General features: G+C 37.2%; 1 protein-coding gene across 1 annotated transcript in view; it reads left to right on the top strand.

Annotated features, from left to right (window-relative positions):
- The window catches only part of LOC120068965 (phosphoinositide phosphatase SAC4-like), an 86985-nt gene that overhangs the window by 40613 nt on the left and 31509 nt on the right, over positions 1-14863 (top strand). The window contains exon 11 of the mRNA XM_039020605.1: positions 11307-11428. Coding sequence (XP_038876533.1) covers positions 11307-11428 — 122 coding nt within the window. The remainder of the gene's footprint in view (positions 1-11306; positions 11429-14863) is intronic.

Below are 14863 nucleotides of genomic sequence, written 5' to 3' on the forward strand. Positions count from 1 at the left end.
ATTTGAGCATGTTGAGATGGTTGAGTCTTATACAATAACTTTTGACAATCACGTTACAGTCTTGGCTTACGACAATAGTGACAGACGATGTCCTGAGAATCTGATATTCGATTATCATAACTAGGGTTCTAAAAATTGTTAGTCATCTCTAAAGTACTGCTGGAGTTATTATTATTCTTACTCATACTGTTGGGTTGAGAAATAGGCGAATTGGATTGAGAACTCTCAATACGAAGAACACGACTGAAGGCTTCCTCTAGTGACGGAGTTTCAGAATCAGAAAGAATCTGTGTTTTAGCCATTCCAAACTCAGAGTAAAAGTCCATTAAAAATATCATAACCACCATCTTTTCTCGCTGAGCTTGTTGAACTTTGATATCGGGACTAAACGACAATAGTAAAGCAAGTTCAGCAACTGTCTTCTTAAGTCTCATAAAGTAACTTGTAATAGATTCTACTTTCTGTTTAGCTTGAAAGAATTGCGTACAGACATCAAACATTCTATGAACGTGTTCTTTTCTAGAGTATAGAAGAATTCTTAGAGTTCTTTCACATAATCACAATGATCTACCAAGCCAACAACCTCACTTTCAATAGAATTCTAAATCTGAAGATAAAGTCAAGCGTCATCACGAAGCCAAGCCTTTCTCTTTTCATCTTTTGGTGGCTCCTCAGTCACATGATCATCCATATCTGTACTATGCAAATAAAATCGAATCGTCTGACGCCAATCATAGTAATTTGATCCATTTAACTTGTGTTCATTTATCTTGGATGCTAGGGAAATTACATTAGATACTACCATATGCTTCACTTCATCCATTATGAGTTAATAAACAGTTTGTAGATCTCACGAGCAGAAAGAACAAACCAAAATCGAAATCAAAGTTGAACCAAAAGAACAAAACAGCCCCAAATTGAACATAAATCAAAGTTGAACCAATAGAACAAACAGCCCCAGATGCCTATTAGGGCTGTTTTTGCTGAAAGAATAAAATTAGTGAGGCCTAGCATTATAGCTTCTTCCCAAAGTGCCTTTATTGAAGGAAGGCAAATATTAGACCCCATTCTTATTGCTAACGAAGCTGTGGAAGAATATAAAGTGAAAAAGAAGGGGTGGATTCTCAAGCTTGATTTGGAAAAGGCCTTTGATCGTGTTGATTGGGGATTCCTAGAAAAGGTGTTGAGAAGCAAAAACTTTGGTCAGAATTGGATAGATTGGATTATGGGCTACGTTAAAAATCCAATGTTTTCAGTCTTCATCAATGGTAAACCAAGGGGAAGGGTGGCTGCCACAAGAGGTATTAGGCAAGATGATCCCCTCACCTTTCCTTTTCCTTCTTGTAAGTGAAGTTTTAAGTGCTTTGGTGAACAAGATTTTTCAAGCCGGTCTTTATGAAGGTTTTGTGGTTGGCAAAGATAAAATTCAAATCTCCATCCTTCAATTTGCGGATGATATGCCATTGTTTTGTAAATATGACAGCAAAATGCTTGCAAAACTAAAGCAAACGGTGGAGTTTTTCGAATGGCGTTCAGGGCAGAAAGTAAATTGGGATAAATCAGCCCTTTATGGTATAAATGTGGATGAAAATGAGTTGATTTCCACTGCTGCTTCATTAAATTGTAAGGCTGATCATCTTCCAATCCTATACCTTGGGCTGCCTTTAGGTGGGTACCCGACAAATCTGTCTTTTTGGCAACCTGTTTTGGACAATTTTCAAGCTAAATTGGACAAATGGAAGCGTTTCAACCTATCAAGAGGAGGTAGAGTCACATTATGCAAGTCAGTTTTGTCTAACCTCCCAACGCATTTTATGTCCATATTCATATTGCCGGATGGAGTTGCATCAAAATTGGAAAGGATTACAAAGAACTTCTTTTGGGAAGGACACAATGGCAGCAAGTTAAATCACTTGGTGAAGTGGGCTTCGGTGCAAAAACCTTTGACAGATGGAGGCCTCGACCTTGGTGGATTCAAAACTATGAATTTAGCACTACTTGCTAAATGGGGCTAGAGATTTTTCAAAGAGGAAGGCTCTCTTTGGGGTCAAGTTATCAGAAGCATTCATGGCTCAGATCCTTTTAATTGGCACACGGCAGGTAAAGGGGGCAGAAGTTTGAGAAGCCCGTGGATCGGTATTTCGAAGTCTTGGCTAAAAGTTGAGTCATTGGCCATTTTCAAACTTGGAAATGGCAGCAAAATTGCATTTTGGTTAGACCCTTGGGAGGGAGTGACCCCTTTCAGTACCTTATTTCCAAGTCTTTTCAGAATCACCTTATTTCCAAATGGTTCGGTTGCTGACCATTGGGACAATAGATTGGCCGCTTGGTCAATCACCTTTTGTCGTTTGCTTAAAGATGAGGAGATCATTTCTTTTCAAGAGTTGTTTGGGGTTATTGCAACAAGGAAAATTTCAGAGGATGTTGATAAAAGGGAATGGTCTATTTCAGCCTTCGGTCTCTGCACGGTCAATTCACTTAAAATACACCTTTCCCCCTCCTCCCATTGGACAAAACTCTTTACTCGGCCCTGTGGAAGACTTGCAACCCGCGAAGGATTAACATTTTAGTCTGGATAATGCTTTTTGGTCAGCTGAATGTAGCTTCGGTTTTGCAAAGAAAGTTGGCAACCAGCTTTATTTTCTCCTTCAATATGCCCTTGTGCCTACATTGGTCTGAAGACTCCCTCCACCTTTTCTTTGCATGTTCCTATTCCGCTTGGTGTTGGAGAAGTTGCTGTCCTTCTTCAACTTTTCATAGGTTATGAGCAATGATTTTAAGGGTAACTTGCTGCAGCTTTTAGTTGGTATAAATCTCCACAAATTCCAGCCGTATATTGTGGTTTAATGCGGTCATGACTCTTTTGGCAGACCTTTGGTTTGAAAGAAATCAAAGGGTGTTTCATGATAAGGCTCTTGGCTGCCATGATTGATTCGAATCAGCCCGTTGGCTTGCTTCTTCTTGGTGTATCCTCTCCAAGCATTTTAATAGCTATAGTTTATCAGAATTCAATCTCAATTGGAGAGTGTTTGCCTCCCTTTCAAGTGATGGTTTTTAGCCTCTTCAATAGCCAGCGATTTTTCTTTGATTTTTCAGACTGTTTGTTTCTGTTTTTTCCCCTGTGTTTGTTCATTTTTAGGAGTGTAATGCTTTGCGCTATTCATTTATTTGTAGCTAGTCTTAGTTTGTTTTTGGATGTGATGAGGGCGCTAAGGGGTGTCAACCTAGTTGAGATGTCCGAGTGTGCTAACTGATCCGTTGGTATTCGGTTGTTATTTTAGCTCATTGTATAACCCTCTTTACTTTGGGCTTTGCTCCGCTATTCTCTTATATCAATGAATTGTTTTCTTTTCCAAAAAAAAAAAAGAAACAGAAAATGTGAGCCGAGAAGAACCCAACTGACGGAACGTGGAGAAGTGGTCCCACGTGCTCCCACACACCGGCGCGTGACACGAAGCAGAATCAAAATTGTGGCACGTGAGCTTCACGCACAGATTTTTCTGGCAATTGATGATGGCAAAACTTGATTGGACGGCGACGGCACTTCTCCTGGGATGGGTGGTGTAGGCAAACAGCTACTCAAACTTGATGAATCAACTCAAACCCTAACCTTGTGAGAAGCATAAACCCTAACATAGTCGTCGAACGAAATTCTAAACCCTAGACTGCTCTGATACCATGTATTCAATAGTTTTGGAGAGAATAATTATCTTATTCAATTAATCAGGCTGAAGATAATATATATATATATATATATATATATATAGACAACTAAGAAACCCTAATCTGTTTTTTTTTTTTGAAAAGGAAACCATACTTTTTATTAATGCATAAAAAGAAAGTACAAGAGATGTGTACTTAAATATGAGCGATATAAGATACGGGATCAGGAGACGCACTTGGGCATCTCAACTAGGTCGACACCCCCTTAACGTCCTCATCATGTCCATAGAACTCAAACAAAAACGGAGAATATGGAACTTACAAGAGAATTGAATACAAAGAAAAAGTGCCCTCTTTTTATGGACATAATACAAAACAGGAGGGAAAACAAGAAAATAAGCCTAACTATTTAAGTCTTCAAGGTTGGATAGTAGTGTCCCTTCTCCTTAAAACACAATCATACTGGGAGGATGAATGCTTGCCAATTCAAACATAAATCTTGAAGGGAGTATGCTGCAAAATGCTTTGAAAGAGAACACCATTGAGAAGCATTAAGTTTAGCAGCCTCATAGCGGGAGAACCAAGTGTGTTCTCTATCTTGAAAGATTCTTTGATTTTTTTTGAACCAAATTTCAACTAGTATTGCTTTTACTGCATTGTACCAAATCAGATTTGGGGCTTTTTTGAGAATAGGACCACTGAGCAACTGCTGAACGTTCTTTTTACAAGTAATGTCGAAAACCCAGCTAATGTTGAAGGATTTAAAAAGGACTAGCCAACAATTTCTTGCGAAGAAGCAGTTAAAGAACAAGTGTTGGAAGTCTTCTCCAGCTATTTACATAAAACACACTGATTAGGAGAAAGAAAATGGGAGGGCAGCCTTTGTTGCAGAACTGAGGCGCTGTTTAGGGTTTCAAAAAGCAAGATCCAAACCATAATATTCACTCTTCGAGGACTATTGGTCTTCCATAAAGCTTTTAAAAAGTGGGTGTCAAGAGGTGAGGTGGCAAGATGGTTAGACAAAGATTTTACCGTGAATGTACCACTTGCTTCTAAGGACCAAGATCGAGAGTCAGGTCTGAGAAAAGGCTTTATGTTGGAAATCAAGAGGAGCAAAGTCTGAAAGTCTGGTATTTCTTCATCTTTTAATAGTCTTCTGAAGGGTAGAGACCAAGAGAGGGTTTGAGAATCCCAATGATCCAAAATAGATCCATTTTGGTTAGAAGCAATTCTAAATAAAGAGGGAAAACGGGGTGTGTTACCAGTCCAAGAGTCATGCCAGAAGGCTATTCTGCTTCCATTTCCCAGTTTGAAGACTGCCAAGGCTTCTACTTTCAACCAGGTTTTTGATATGCTGATCCAAGGACTACGAAGACTACAAAATGACTTTCTAGAAGTGTGCCAATCACCAAAATTTCTTCCATGAATACTCTTTATAACTTGTGTCCATAGAGAAGAATTCTCATGGATAAATCGCCACCCCCATATTTGGCAAGAAGAGCCAAATTTCTTCCTTTTAATCCTCCTAGAGCCAGACCCCATCCTCAACTTTTTTTGATACAATCTCCCATTTTACCAAATGATTTAGCTTCCCTCCTCTATGTCCTTTCCAAAAGAAATTTCTCATAATTCTTTCTATAGAGGAAATAACCTTTTCTGGCATTAAGAAGGAAGACATATAATAGGTTGGTAAATTTGAAAGAACTGCATTGCATAAAGTTGCCCTACCGCCACTTGAGAGGTTATACCTTCTCCATTTGTCAAGTTTACTTTGAAGTTTGTCTATCACCGGCTGCCAGAAGTCTTTTTTGGATAACCGCCCAAAGGAAGACCTAAGTATAAAAAAGGCAACTGCAAAGATTTACAACCTAACCTTGAGGCCACGGCTTCTTGCTTGGATTCTTCAATATTAATTCCACATATGGCCGACTTTTCCCAATTTATTTTCTGACCGGAGCACTATTCAAATAATGCAAGAGTTTTTCGGAGAATCTCTAACATTCCATCATCATTTCTACAAAATAAGAGGGTGTCGTCTGCAAATTGGAGAATTGTAATATGGATATTATCCTTTCCTACCACAAATCCTTCAAACAAATCTTTTTCATGAATTCTGTTGACCAAGGTTGAAAAAACTTCACTTGCTAAAAGGAAAAAAAAAGGAAGCCCTAATCTAGGAGATATAAAATTACAATAAAAGACAACTAATTATAGTTACAATATAAATACATATTATAGCACTCATAATACATAATCAACCTTTTACAAGGTGAATAAATAGCCATCAATAAACCGATAAAAGAAAATACATAAAAGGAAAATACTATAGAGGAAATAATAATTAGGAATAACCTAATTTAGTATTGTAAAATTCCTAGGTTTGAGAAAGAATCAAAATACTCTATTCATTCACAAAAAATATGAATATATACAAGTGTACAAAGCATAGAAAAGGAAAATATCACAAAATATTTACAAGAATGGAAAACCCTAACTCAAACGATGAAATTTAGCAAATTGACATGACTCACAATCTAAAGAAGACAAATATTGAAGTTGTGGACGAAGACTCTTAAACACAGAGATAGACGGATGACCCAAACGACAATGCTCTTCAAAGGGAGACGACACGCTATAGCATGTGATGGCCGTAGGTGTTTGTGGTTCAAAGATGTAAAGACCTCAAAATTCCCACCCTTTACCAATAGTCTGTTTCGTCGTAAGATCCTGAAATAAGCAATAACCAGGAAAAAAGGAGACACAACAATGAAGATCACGAGTGAGTTTACTAACCGAAATCAAATTAAACGAGAAATTTGGTAAATTTAAAACTGATGATAAAGAAATTGATTCAGTGTGATGGACGGTTCTTGATCCTAAAACATGAGTGGAGGTTTCATCAGCTATAGTAACATTAGGTGAAGAGGTAGATGTACAAAGGTTGGAGAATAAACTGGGGTTACCTGTCATATGGTCTGTAGCACCAGAGTTAATGACCAATTTTGATGTGGAGGAAAGAAGGCATTTAGAAATATTACTTGTCTCTGCGATGGTCGTAATGGGAGTAGAAGATGATGTCCTCAATGACTCTTGATATTGCTGAAATTTAGCAAACTCCTTTGCAGAAATCGTAATTGACTTGTCAAGATTATCAGGAGTAGAGGCGACATGTGCAGAGGGTGATTGCATCCTCTGACCCTTATTCAGCAATCTTCTGCATTCACGTTTCGTATGACTAGGTTTATGACAATAATAACAAACAACCCCTCCTGGATTTGATCTCCATGAATAGTAGTTGGATCCATTCAACTTGTGTTCAGTTACTTTTGACACCATAGGAACAATCTCAGACATTACTGGTTTGTTATCAGCCATTACCTTAAAAAATAGACACCGGACAGCAGAGAATCAAACCCTAATTTACTGAAGAGATGTCTTTACAAGCAGCGAGTATATCTATATATCCCAAACAAACACACCACCAAGAAGAGCCAACAACACTGAGGAAACCCATAGGAGACAGATGAAAAAACGGCGGCGCATGCGCCTACACGCACCGACGCGTGGAAGGATGGCAATATGGAACAGTCGGCGCGTGAGCCTCACGCGCTGGTCAGATGGTAACTGGACTTTGGGGTTTTGTAGATCGGCGGCTGGGCTCCTCGTTGGACTGGGCGGTGTCGGGAAAAAAACAACTTTTGTTTTTCCCCGGTGACGGCGGCGGCTAACGAAGGCGAACGAATAGAAGACAGCAACTGTGAGCAAAAGTGTAAACTCACTTCTCCACAAAACCCTAGACGTATCACAAACGGGTTCTAAATTCTCAAACCCTAATGTTGACAAATTCCTAAGTTTGTTTAGAGAGCTCTGATACCATGTAAAACTCTTAGGTTTGAGAAAGAATCGGAATACTTTATTTATTCATCAAAGATATGAATATATACAAGTGTACAAAGCATAGAAAAGGAAAATATCAAAAAATATTTACAAGAATGGAAAACCCTGACTATAGAATTATAACAAGTATAAACCCTCATTTTCTTTTAACAGCTCGAACCAAATTACATCATAAAGGCTGAAACCCTAGAAATAGTAAAACAATCCAATAAACACATAACTCAAGAGAAACCCAAATTCTAGAAGACTTAAACTCGAACAAGCCCGAAAAAAATAGAAGAAAAGCTTCCATCGTAATATCTTGCAAAGGCTGAACTTGAGATTAATGTAGAGAGCTGACGAAAAATCAAACCCACAAAAACAGCTGCTACAACAAACCGAATGTTGATGAGGGAAGAGCCCCGACCTTTGAGCTTGATCGAACAAGAAACTGTTGCTGAGGAGCAAAAAATACAACTATGAAGTTTGTCGAACAAATAAAATCCCATGACATGGAAACCTCAGCCCAAGATAAGCAAACGCTCCCACAGACAAGAAATACTCTAGCGACCAGCAGTTAAAAGAAAAGAACGTTGCCAAATAAGCTTTGAAGAAGAAAAGCACCAAATTAGCTGGGACAAGAATAAACTCCAACCACATAACCAAGCACTTCAAACCAATTTAATCATAACCTGCAGCTTCAGAAAAACAACCACATAACTTTTTTTTTTTTTAACAAGAAACAAACCACTTCATTATCTTAATGAAAGATGTTACAAGTGAATGAAAGGAAACAAACACTAGAAAACAAAACAGAGGATCAACAAATGCACCAGGACATCTCAACTAGGTTGACACCTCCATAGCACTCTCATCATATCCTAAAAAGTAGAGCGAAAATTCTAAAACTGAGTACAAATCCGACTAATCCATGCCTGATACAAAGGCTTACACCAAAATGAAAATCTGAAAATTAAATTGTGGCCAAAATCTAAGCAGTTACAAGATCAATTGAGATTGATGTCTTGAATGGAGAAATCTTTAAAATCTTTGGAGAGAGAGCACCAAGAGGAGGCATTGATAAGAGCGGTATCAAATTTAAGGGAGCAAAGAGATGCTTTGTCATGAAACACTCTTTGATTCCAAACCATAGTTCTGATAACAAAGCTTTGATTGCATTGACCCAAAGTGATTTGGCTTCTTCTTCAATTTGGGTCCAATAAGAAGTTGAAGCACATTTGCCTTAAAGTCATTGTCAAAAACCTAGTTGGCATTGAAGCAATTAAATAAACGTATCCAACAATTTTCTACAAAAACACACGGTAAGAACAAATGTGAAAGAGATTCTGAATTTGCCAAATATAGAGAGCAAACCTGTGGAGAAATATAATGATTAGGCAGCTTCCTTTGAAGAATATTTGCACTGTTAAGCAAGCCATTCGGCATAATCCAAATCAGAATATTTACCCCTCTAGGGCTCTTGGATTTCCACAATGCTGATTCTAAATGTGTTCCAATTGGAGAAGAGAAGGATAAGTGCATTACGAGAGATTTGACTGAAAAAATCCCACTTGGTTCTAAAATCCACCTTCTTTTATCGAGAAGCAAATTAAGTTTAGGGTGGGAAAGCTTTTCAATCAGGAGCTGGAAGTTTTTTGGCTCTTCTTCCTTTAGCAGTCTTCAAAAATAGAAAGACCAAGAATTTAATGCCTCGTCCCAAAAATCATGTATTGTACCATCAGGTTTGGTAGAGATGATGAAAAGACTAGGAAAGGAGTCTTTTAGAGGAACGATTTCCAGTCATGGGTCAAGCCAAAAAGCTACCCTTTTACCGTTACCTACTTTAAAGGCTGCCAAAGATTCTACTTTTAGCCAAGTTCTTGAGATGTTGACCCAATGACTTCTAAGGCTGCTAACTCTTCTGGATATATAAAACTGAGGACAAAAATTCTGGAAAAATTAAATTGAATTGTGATGCATCACCCTTCCGAACTTCAAACTGCTAGCTTTAATTAAGGATGAAAACTTTGAAGGGATTTCATGAGACTTAATTAATGAGAACTTACAAGAAAGCATATGTGGTAACTGTTTGAAGGTAGGAGTTTGAAAGAGATCTGCAACCTCTTTCCCGGAAATAATATCTTCCTGTTTTGAGGCCGCATTTGGAACCAAAATTTCCGGTTCTTCACTGCTCACACTTGCCGAAGAGTCGTCATCAAAATCTTCCTTAACACTTGACTTTTAGGATTTGTAATAGATGGAACTTCCCTCGTTAAATTGAATTTTCCATTTGGAACTGGAGTAATCGTTCTAGTGACAGCATGGTTGGAACAAGAGATCTCGGGCTATTTCCTAATTATAGCTGGAGCTTGGGCAAGCGTGCAGCAAACTTCAATTACATCAGGATTAAAATAAGCATCCTATGATAAAAATGCAACCCCATTTTTACGAGAATAATATTTTTGATAACAAGGCATGAAGGTAGGTCTTTTTAATTTTTTATGAGGAGTTTTGAGAGCTTGAGAATCTGACCTATCCTTCTCTGTCACCGAAATTTTAGGGCTATTTCCCACCAAATTAAATGCTGAAGATAAATCTACTCCATTAAAACCGGGGGAAAATGAAGGCTGCAATAATTGATTGTTCTCGTCCAGTGAGGGAAAATTATTTTCTAATAAAACTCGAGTTTCTTAAAATCTTGGGAAGGCATGCCTTTTGAAAAAATTCTTTGGGACTTTCCAAATTCCTCTTTGTTTACTTTTTACTTATCAGTAAAAAGTTAATTTTCCCTGAGAAGAAAGGTAGCGTTGGGAGATAAGCAGGTACCCTGCTGAGATAGAGACTAACATTTGTATCTTTTTTGAACATAGAGAATATCCTAATTGTTAAATCACCGATTGACCCAAAAGCTTAAGTGATGAGTGAAGGTAAATTTAGTATTATATCACTAACACTCCCCCTCACTTGTGGGTTAGAAATATGTAGAAGACCCAATAAGTGGAAGTCGATGTTAATTGGGAAGAGCCAAAGTGAGCTTAGTTTACAGGTAATTGGTATGACCTTCCTCCCTAGAAGTTGGAGGTTCGATTCTCCACCCCTCAGTTGTTGTACTAAAAAAAATATTAATTGGGAAGGAAATGAGATTTGAACATAGGACCTCTTGGACCATATGCTCCAATTGACCCAAAAGCTTAACCTGATGGGTGAAAACAAATTTAATATTATATCACTAACACTAATCTACTTCGTGCATTTGGGGCTCTAACTTTGCAAGATGAGACAAACATTTCGAAAAAAATATAAGTATAACGGAAAAAAACTTTTGATTTTATAGGGAATATGTCGGTCATCAAAAATAAAATGTAATATAGGATTTTATCATTACAACTAGATGAAACAAGCTGTGAAAATTATAAAAGCCCAAAAAATGCTTTGGAATGTACATTTGAAAACAGTAGGTGTTACAGAAACGTGTCTGCTATTTCATTCTGCAACTTCATTGTTCAGGAAAAATGTTTAATTTTTAAGTAAATTTAATCCTGAAGTACACAATGAGATGATTTTTTTGATCTATTTTGTGAGGGGAATTGTTATATTTTTTCTACTAAGAAATTATATGTAAGCAGTTTTATTGTTGTTCCTTTTTGAATTGATGACTCACTATGCTTTTGAATTCCTTTCTACTTGAGGAATGATTCTTGTTATCAAAACTACAGAGGTATCAATGTCCTTCTTTCTAAATTTTCTGCATCTTGGCTGCTAAATAGATATTCTCTGAGAGAAGGGGACAGTGGAAAGCAGCAACACAGTCTCAGGAGTTCTTCAGAACTCTTCAAAGATATTATAGCAATGCCTACATGGATTCAGAAAAACAAGATGCTATTAATTTGTAAGTTTACCTACGTTCACTCTTGTATATTTAATTTGGATAAGGATCACGGCTAGAGTAAAGGATTTTTTCTTTGTAGATTTGTTTCCCCTCCAAGCGTAGTTTGTTGTAGATTAAATTATGAATTAACATGTATATTTTGAAAAGGAAACATTTCATTAATGCATTAAAGTGATACCAAAGATGGCAAAAAAAGGAAACCTACAAAGACTAGATTTTCTGTTAAAAAAAAAAAAAAAAAGAGAAGAAATGAAGATTAAAAAAAGGCATAATCGAGAAGAAAAAGGGGAAAGAAAACCCTTGAAACTACAAAAAGTGATGTGCCAAGTTGAGAGAGAATGCCAAAATTCTGAACATACCTCAAAGATGCATTGAAAATTTGAAAAGTTTATTTTAAATACTAAACTTCATAACAACCTAGGGGCTGATGGTTACAAACGGTAACTATAGAAACTAAAGATTACAAAAACTAGATTTTAAAAGAACCGGTTAATACAATACTAAAACCTAAAGAACCAGTTAAAAACCTAAACTAATAACAAAAGATAAAATACATTAAGGATGAATACGTCAAATTCCCTCCATGCAAATGAAAGAAAACTCGTCCTCGAGTTTAAGTTGAAAGAGAAAATTGGTCTACTGGGAAATATTCTTTCAAATTGGCAACGTTGATGATTGGACTGATGAGTTGATCATTCGGTAATTCAATCTTATAAGTGTTGTCACCATACTTCTTCAAAACTTTAAAAGGGCCAAGCTTTCATGGTTGAAGCTTGTTGTAAGATCCAACTGGAAACCAAGTCTTGCAAAGATGAGTCATCACTAAATCTCCTTTTAACATCTCTATCCAAAACTATAAACTTAGGAACACCATATGAACACACAATTTCCAGGCAAGTTAACGAGAAAATAGAAAATAAAAGAAGAGGAGAGTACATTCCTGAGTAATTAGAAAGAATGGAAATAGTGGATGAAGACTTTGAAAGCACTGATACTGACCTGAACTTAAGGTTGTCCTTAAAAGCGGATCTACTGGAAATTCTCAAAACAGAGGAAAGGAATCTGTTACAAACAAGTAAACTCAACTGGTTAAAGCTAGGGGATGAGAACACCAATTTTTTCCATCAGTTTCTAGCGGCAAAAAAGAGGAGGAATCTGATTTCAGAGCTCTTAAACGATCAAGGCACTCCAACCAAATCCTTCCGGGAGATTGAAGAGATGATTTTGAATTTTTACTCATCACTTTACTTGAAATCTTTAAGTATAGGCTCAATACTGTTACTGTTCAATTGGACCAAGGTAACAACAGCCCAGAATATCAGTCTAACAGCCCGGTTTTCAGAAGAAGAAATAAGATATGCCTCGAAGAATCTTGAAAAGAACAAAGCTCAGAGCCTGATGGATGTACAGTTGATTTTTTCATAAAATTCTGGAAATACTTCTCAGGGTATTTCAAGCAGCTCTTTGGAGAATTCTATGAAAATGGGAAACTGAATCCTTGTGTCAAGGAGAATTTAATATGCTTAATTCCAAAGAAAGAAGATGCGGTTTTGGTCAAATACTTTAGACCCATTAATCTCACCACCTTAACATACAAAATTGTGGCAAAGTGCCTTCATGATATCATAGCACCCACCCAAAGTGCCTTCATTGAGAATTCGTACGTGTTCGCCCTACCTCTATGGACTGCTTGTAAATCATACTGCCAAGGGTGGACTATCAATACATGGCACACATCCATATCAATAACTTCACACACAATTTGATCTTTATAAAGATTACCAACACAGTGGCACAGTGGAAGTAAAACTTATCTGGGCTTCCCCTCCAGTTTTGATCCAGCTAACTTTGTATGGTTGAGGATGAGGATCAAGTATATGGTTGAGTGCTTGCACTAATTTGGAAGAAATTACGTTCTCGCTGCTGCCATTGTCGATGATGGCATTACACACTTTTCCATTAATGGTACATCTAGTTCTGAAAAGAGCGTGTCTCTGTGGGTGAACTTTTGTTTTTGGTGTAACAAAATTATTTGGAGGACACACAAAATCCATTCCCCTTCATCAGGTCGTAATTCATTATATTCTTCCTCAAGATTTTGATCTTCCTCTTCTTGTTGAGTCTCCTCTGCTTCAGCATAAGCCAGGACTCTTCTTTGGGGGCATTCATTGGACAAGTGCCCCTGTTGGCCACAATGGAAACATTACCAAGATTGGGTCGTTGGTAATTGTTTGGGCCACTCTTCTTGCTTGATGGTTCTTGAATCTTTACTCTTTGATTTGGTTTAAAAATTGGTTCATCTTTGAGTTTGAAATTCCCCAAACTTGAACTTGCTTACCAACATCCATGTTTTTACGTTGATATGAATTGAAAGACTTTTCCCACATATTCTTCTTGGAATTGCTAGCCTTCAGTCATATTTCTTATTTGACTTCGACTCTGTATGCCATTGAAATTGCTGCTGGAAGCGTGCTTATGGGTTGGGTAAAACTCTTAGGTTTGAGAAAGAATCAGAATGCTTTATTCATTCACCAAAGATATGAATATATACAAGAGTACAAAGCATAGAAAAGGAAAATATCACAAAATATTTACAACAATGGAAAACCCTAATTATAGAATTATAACACTCCCCTCAAGTTGGAGCATATATGTTAATCATGCCCAACTTGTTACATAGATAATCTATACGTCTTCCATCCAATGCTTTCGTGAAGATATCTCCTAATTGTTCTCCAGTCTTTACATATCCTGTAGATACCAACCCTTGTTGAATTTTCTCACGTACAAAATGACAATCAACTTCAATATATTTAGTCATTTCATGAAAAACTGGATTAGAAGCAATATGAAGTGCTGCTTGATTATCACACCACAACTTTGTCGGTGTGGTGATTTCAAATCCCCAACTCAACAAGAAGTTCATATATCCAAATCAATACACACACAGATTGTGCCATTGCTCTATATTCTGATTCTGCACTTGAACGTGACACCACATTTTACTTCTTTCTCTTCCAAGAAATCAAATTACCATCAACAAAAACACAATACCCTGAGGTTGATCTTCTGTCTTCTTTAGATCCTGCCCAATCGGCGTCTGAGAAACATTCAATATTAGTATGACCATAATCCTTATATAATAAATCACGCCCGGGAGCAGCCTGCAAAAAACAAAGAATCTGTTCCAATGCAGCCCAATGATCAACTGTAGGGCATGACATGTACTGACTCACAATACTTACTAAATAGGCTATGTCGGGTCGAGTCACTGTAAGGTAATTAAGTTTTCCCACTAACCTTCTATATCTTTGAGGATCTTTTAGCAATTCTCAATCTTTTGTGAGCTGTAAGTTGGGTATCATTGGGGTACTACATGGCTTAGCCCCTAGCTTTCCTGTTTCAGTCAACAAGTCAAGTACATATTTTCTCTGT

The sequence above is a fragment of the Benincasa hispida genome, unplaced genomic scaffold, assembly GCF_009727055.1.
Source record: "Benincasa hispida cultivar B227 unplaced genomic scaffold, ASM972705v1 Contig159, whole genome shotgun sequence".
Lineage (NCBI taxonomy): Eukaryota > Viridiplantae > Streptophyta > Magnoliopsida > Cucurbitales > Cucurbitaceae > Benincasa > Benincasa hispida.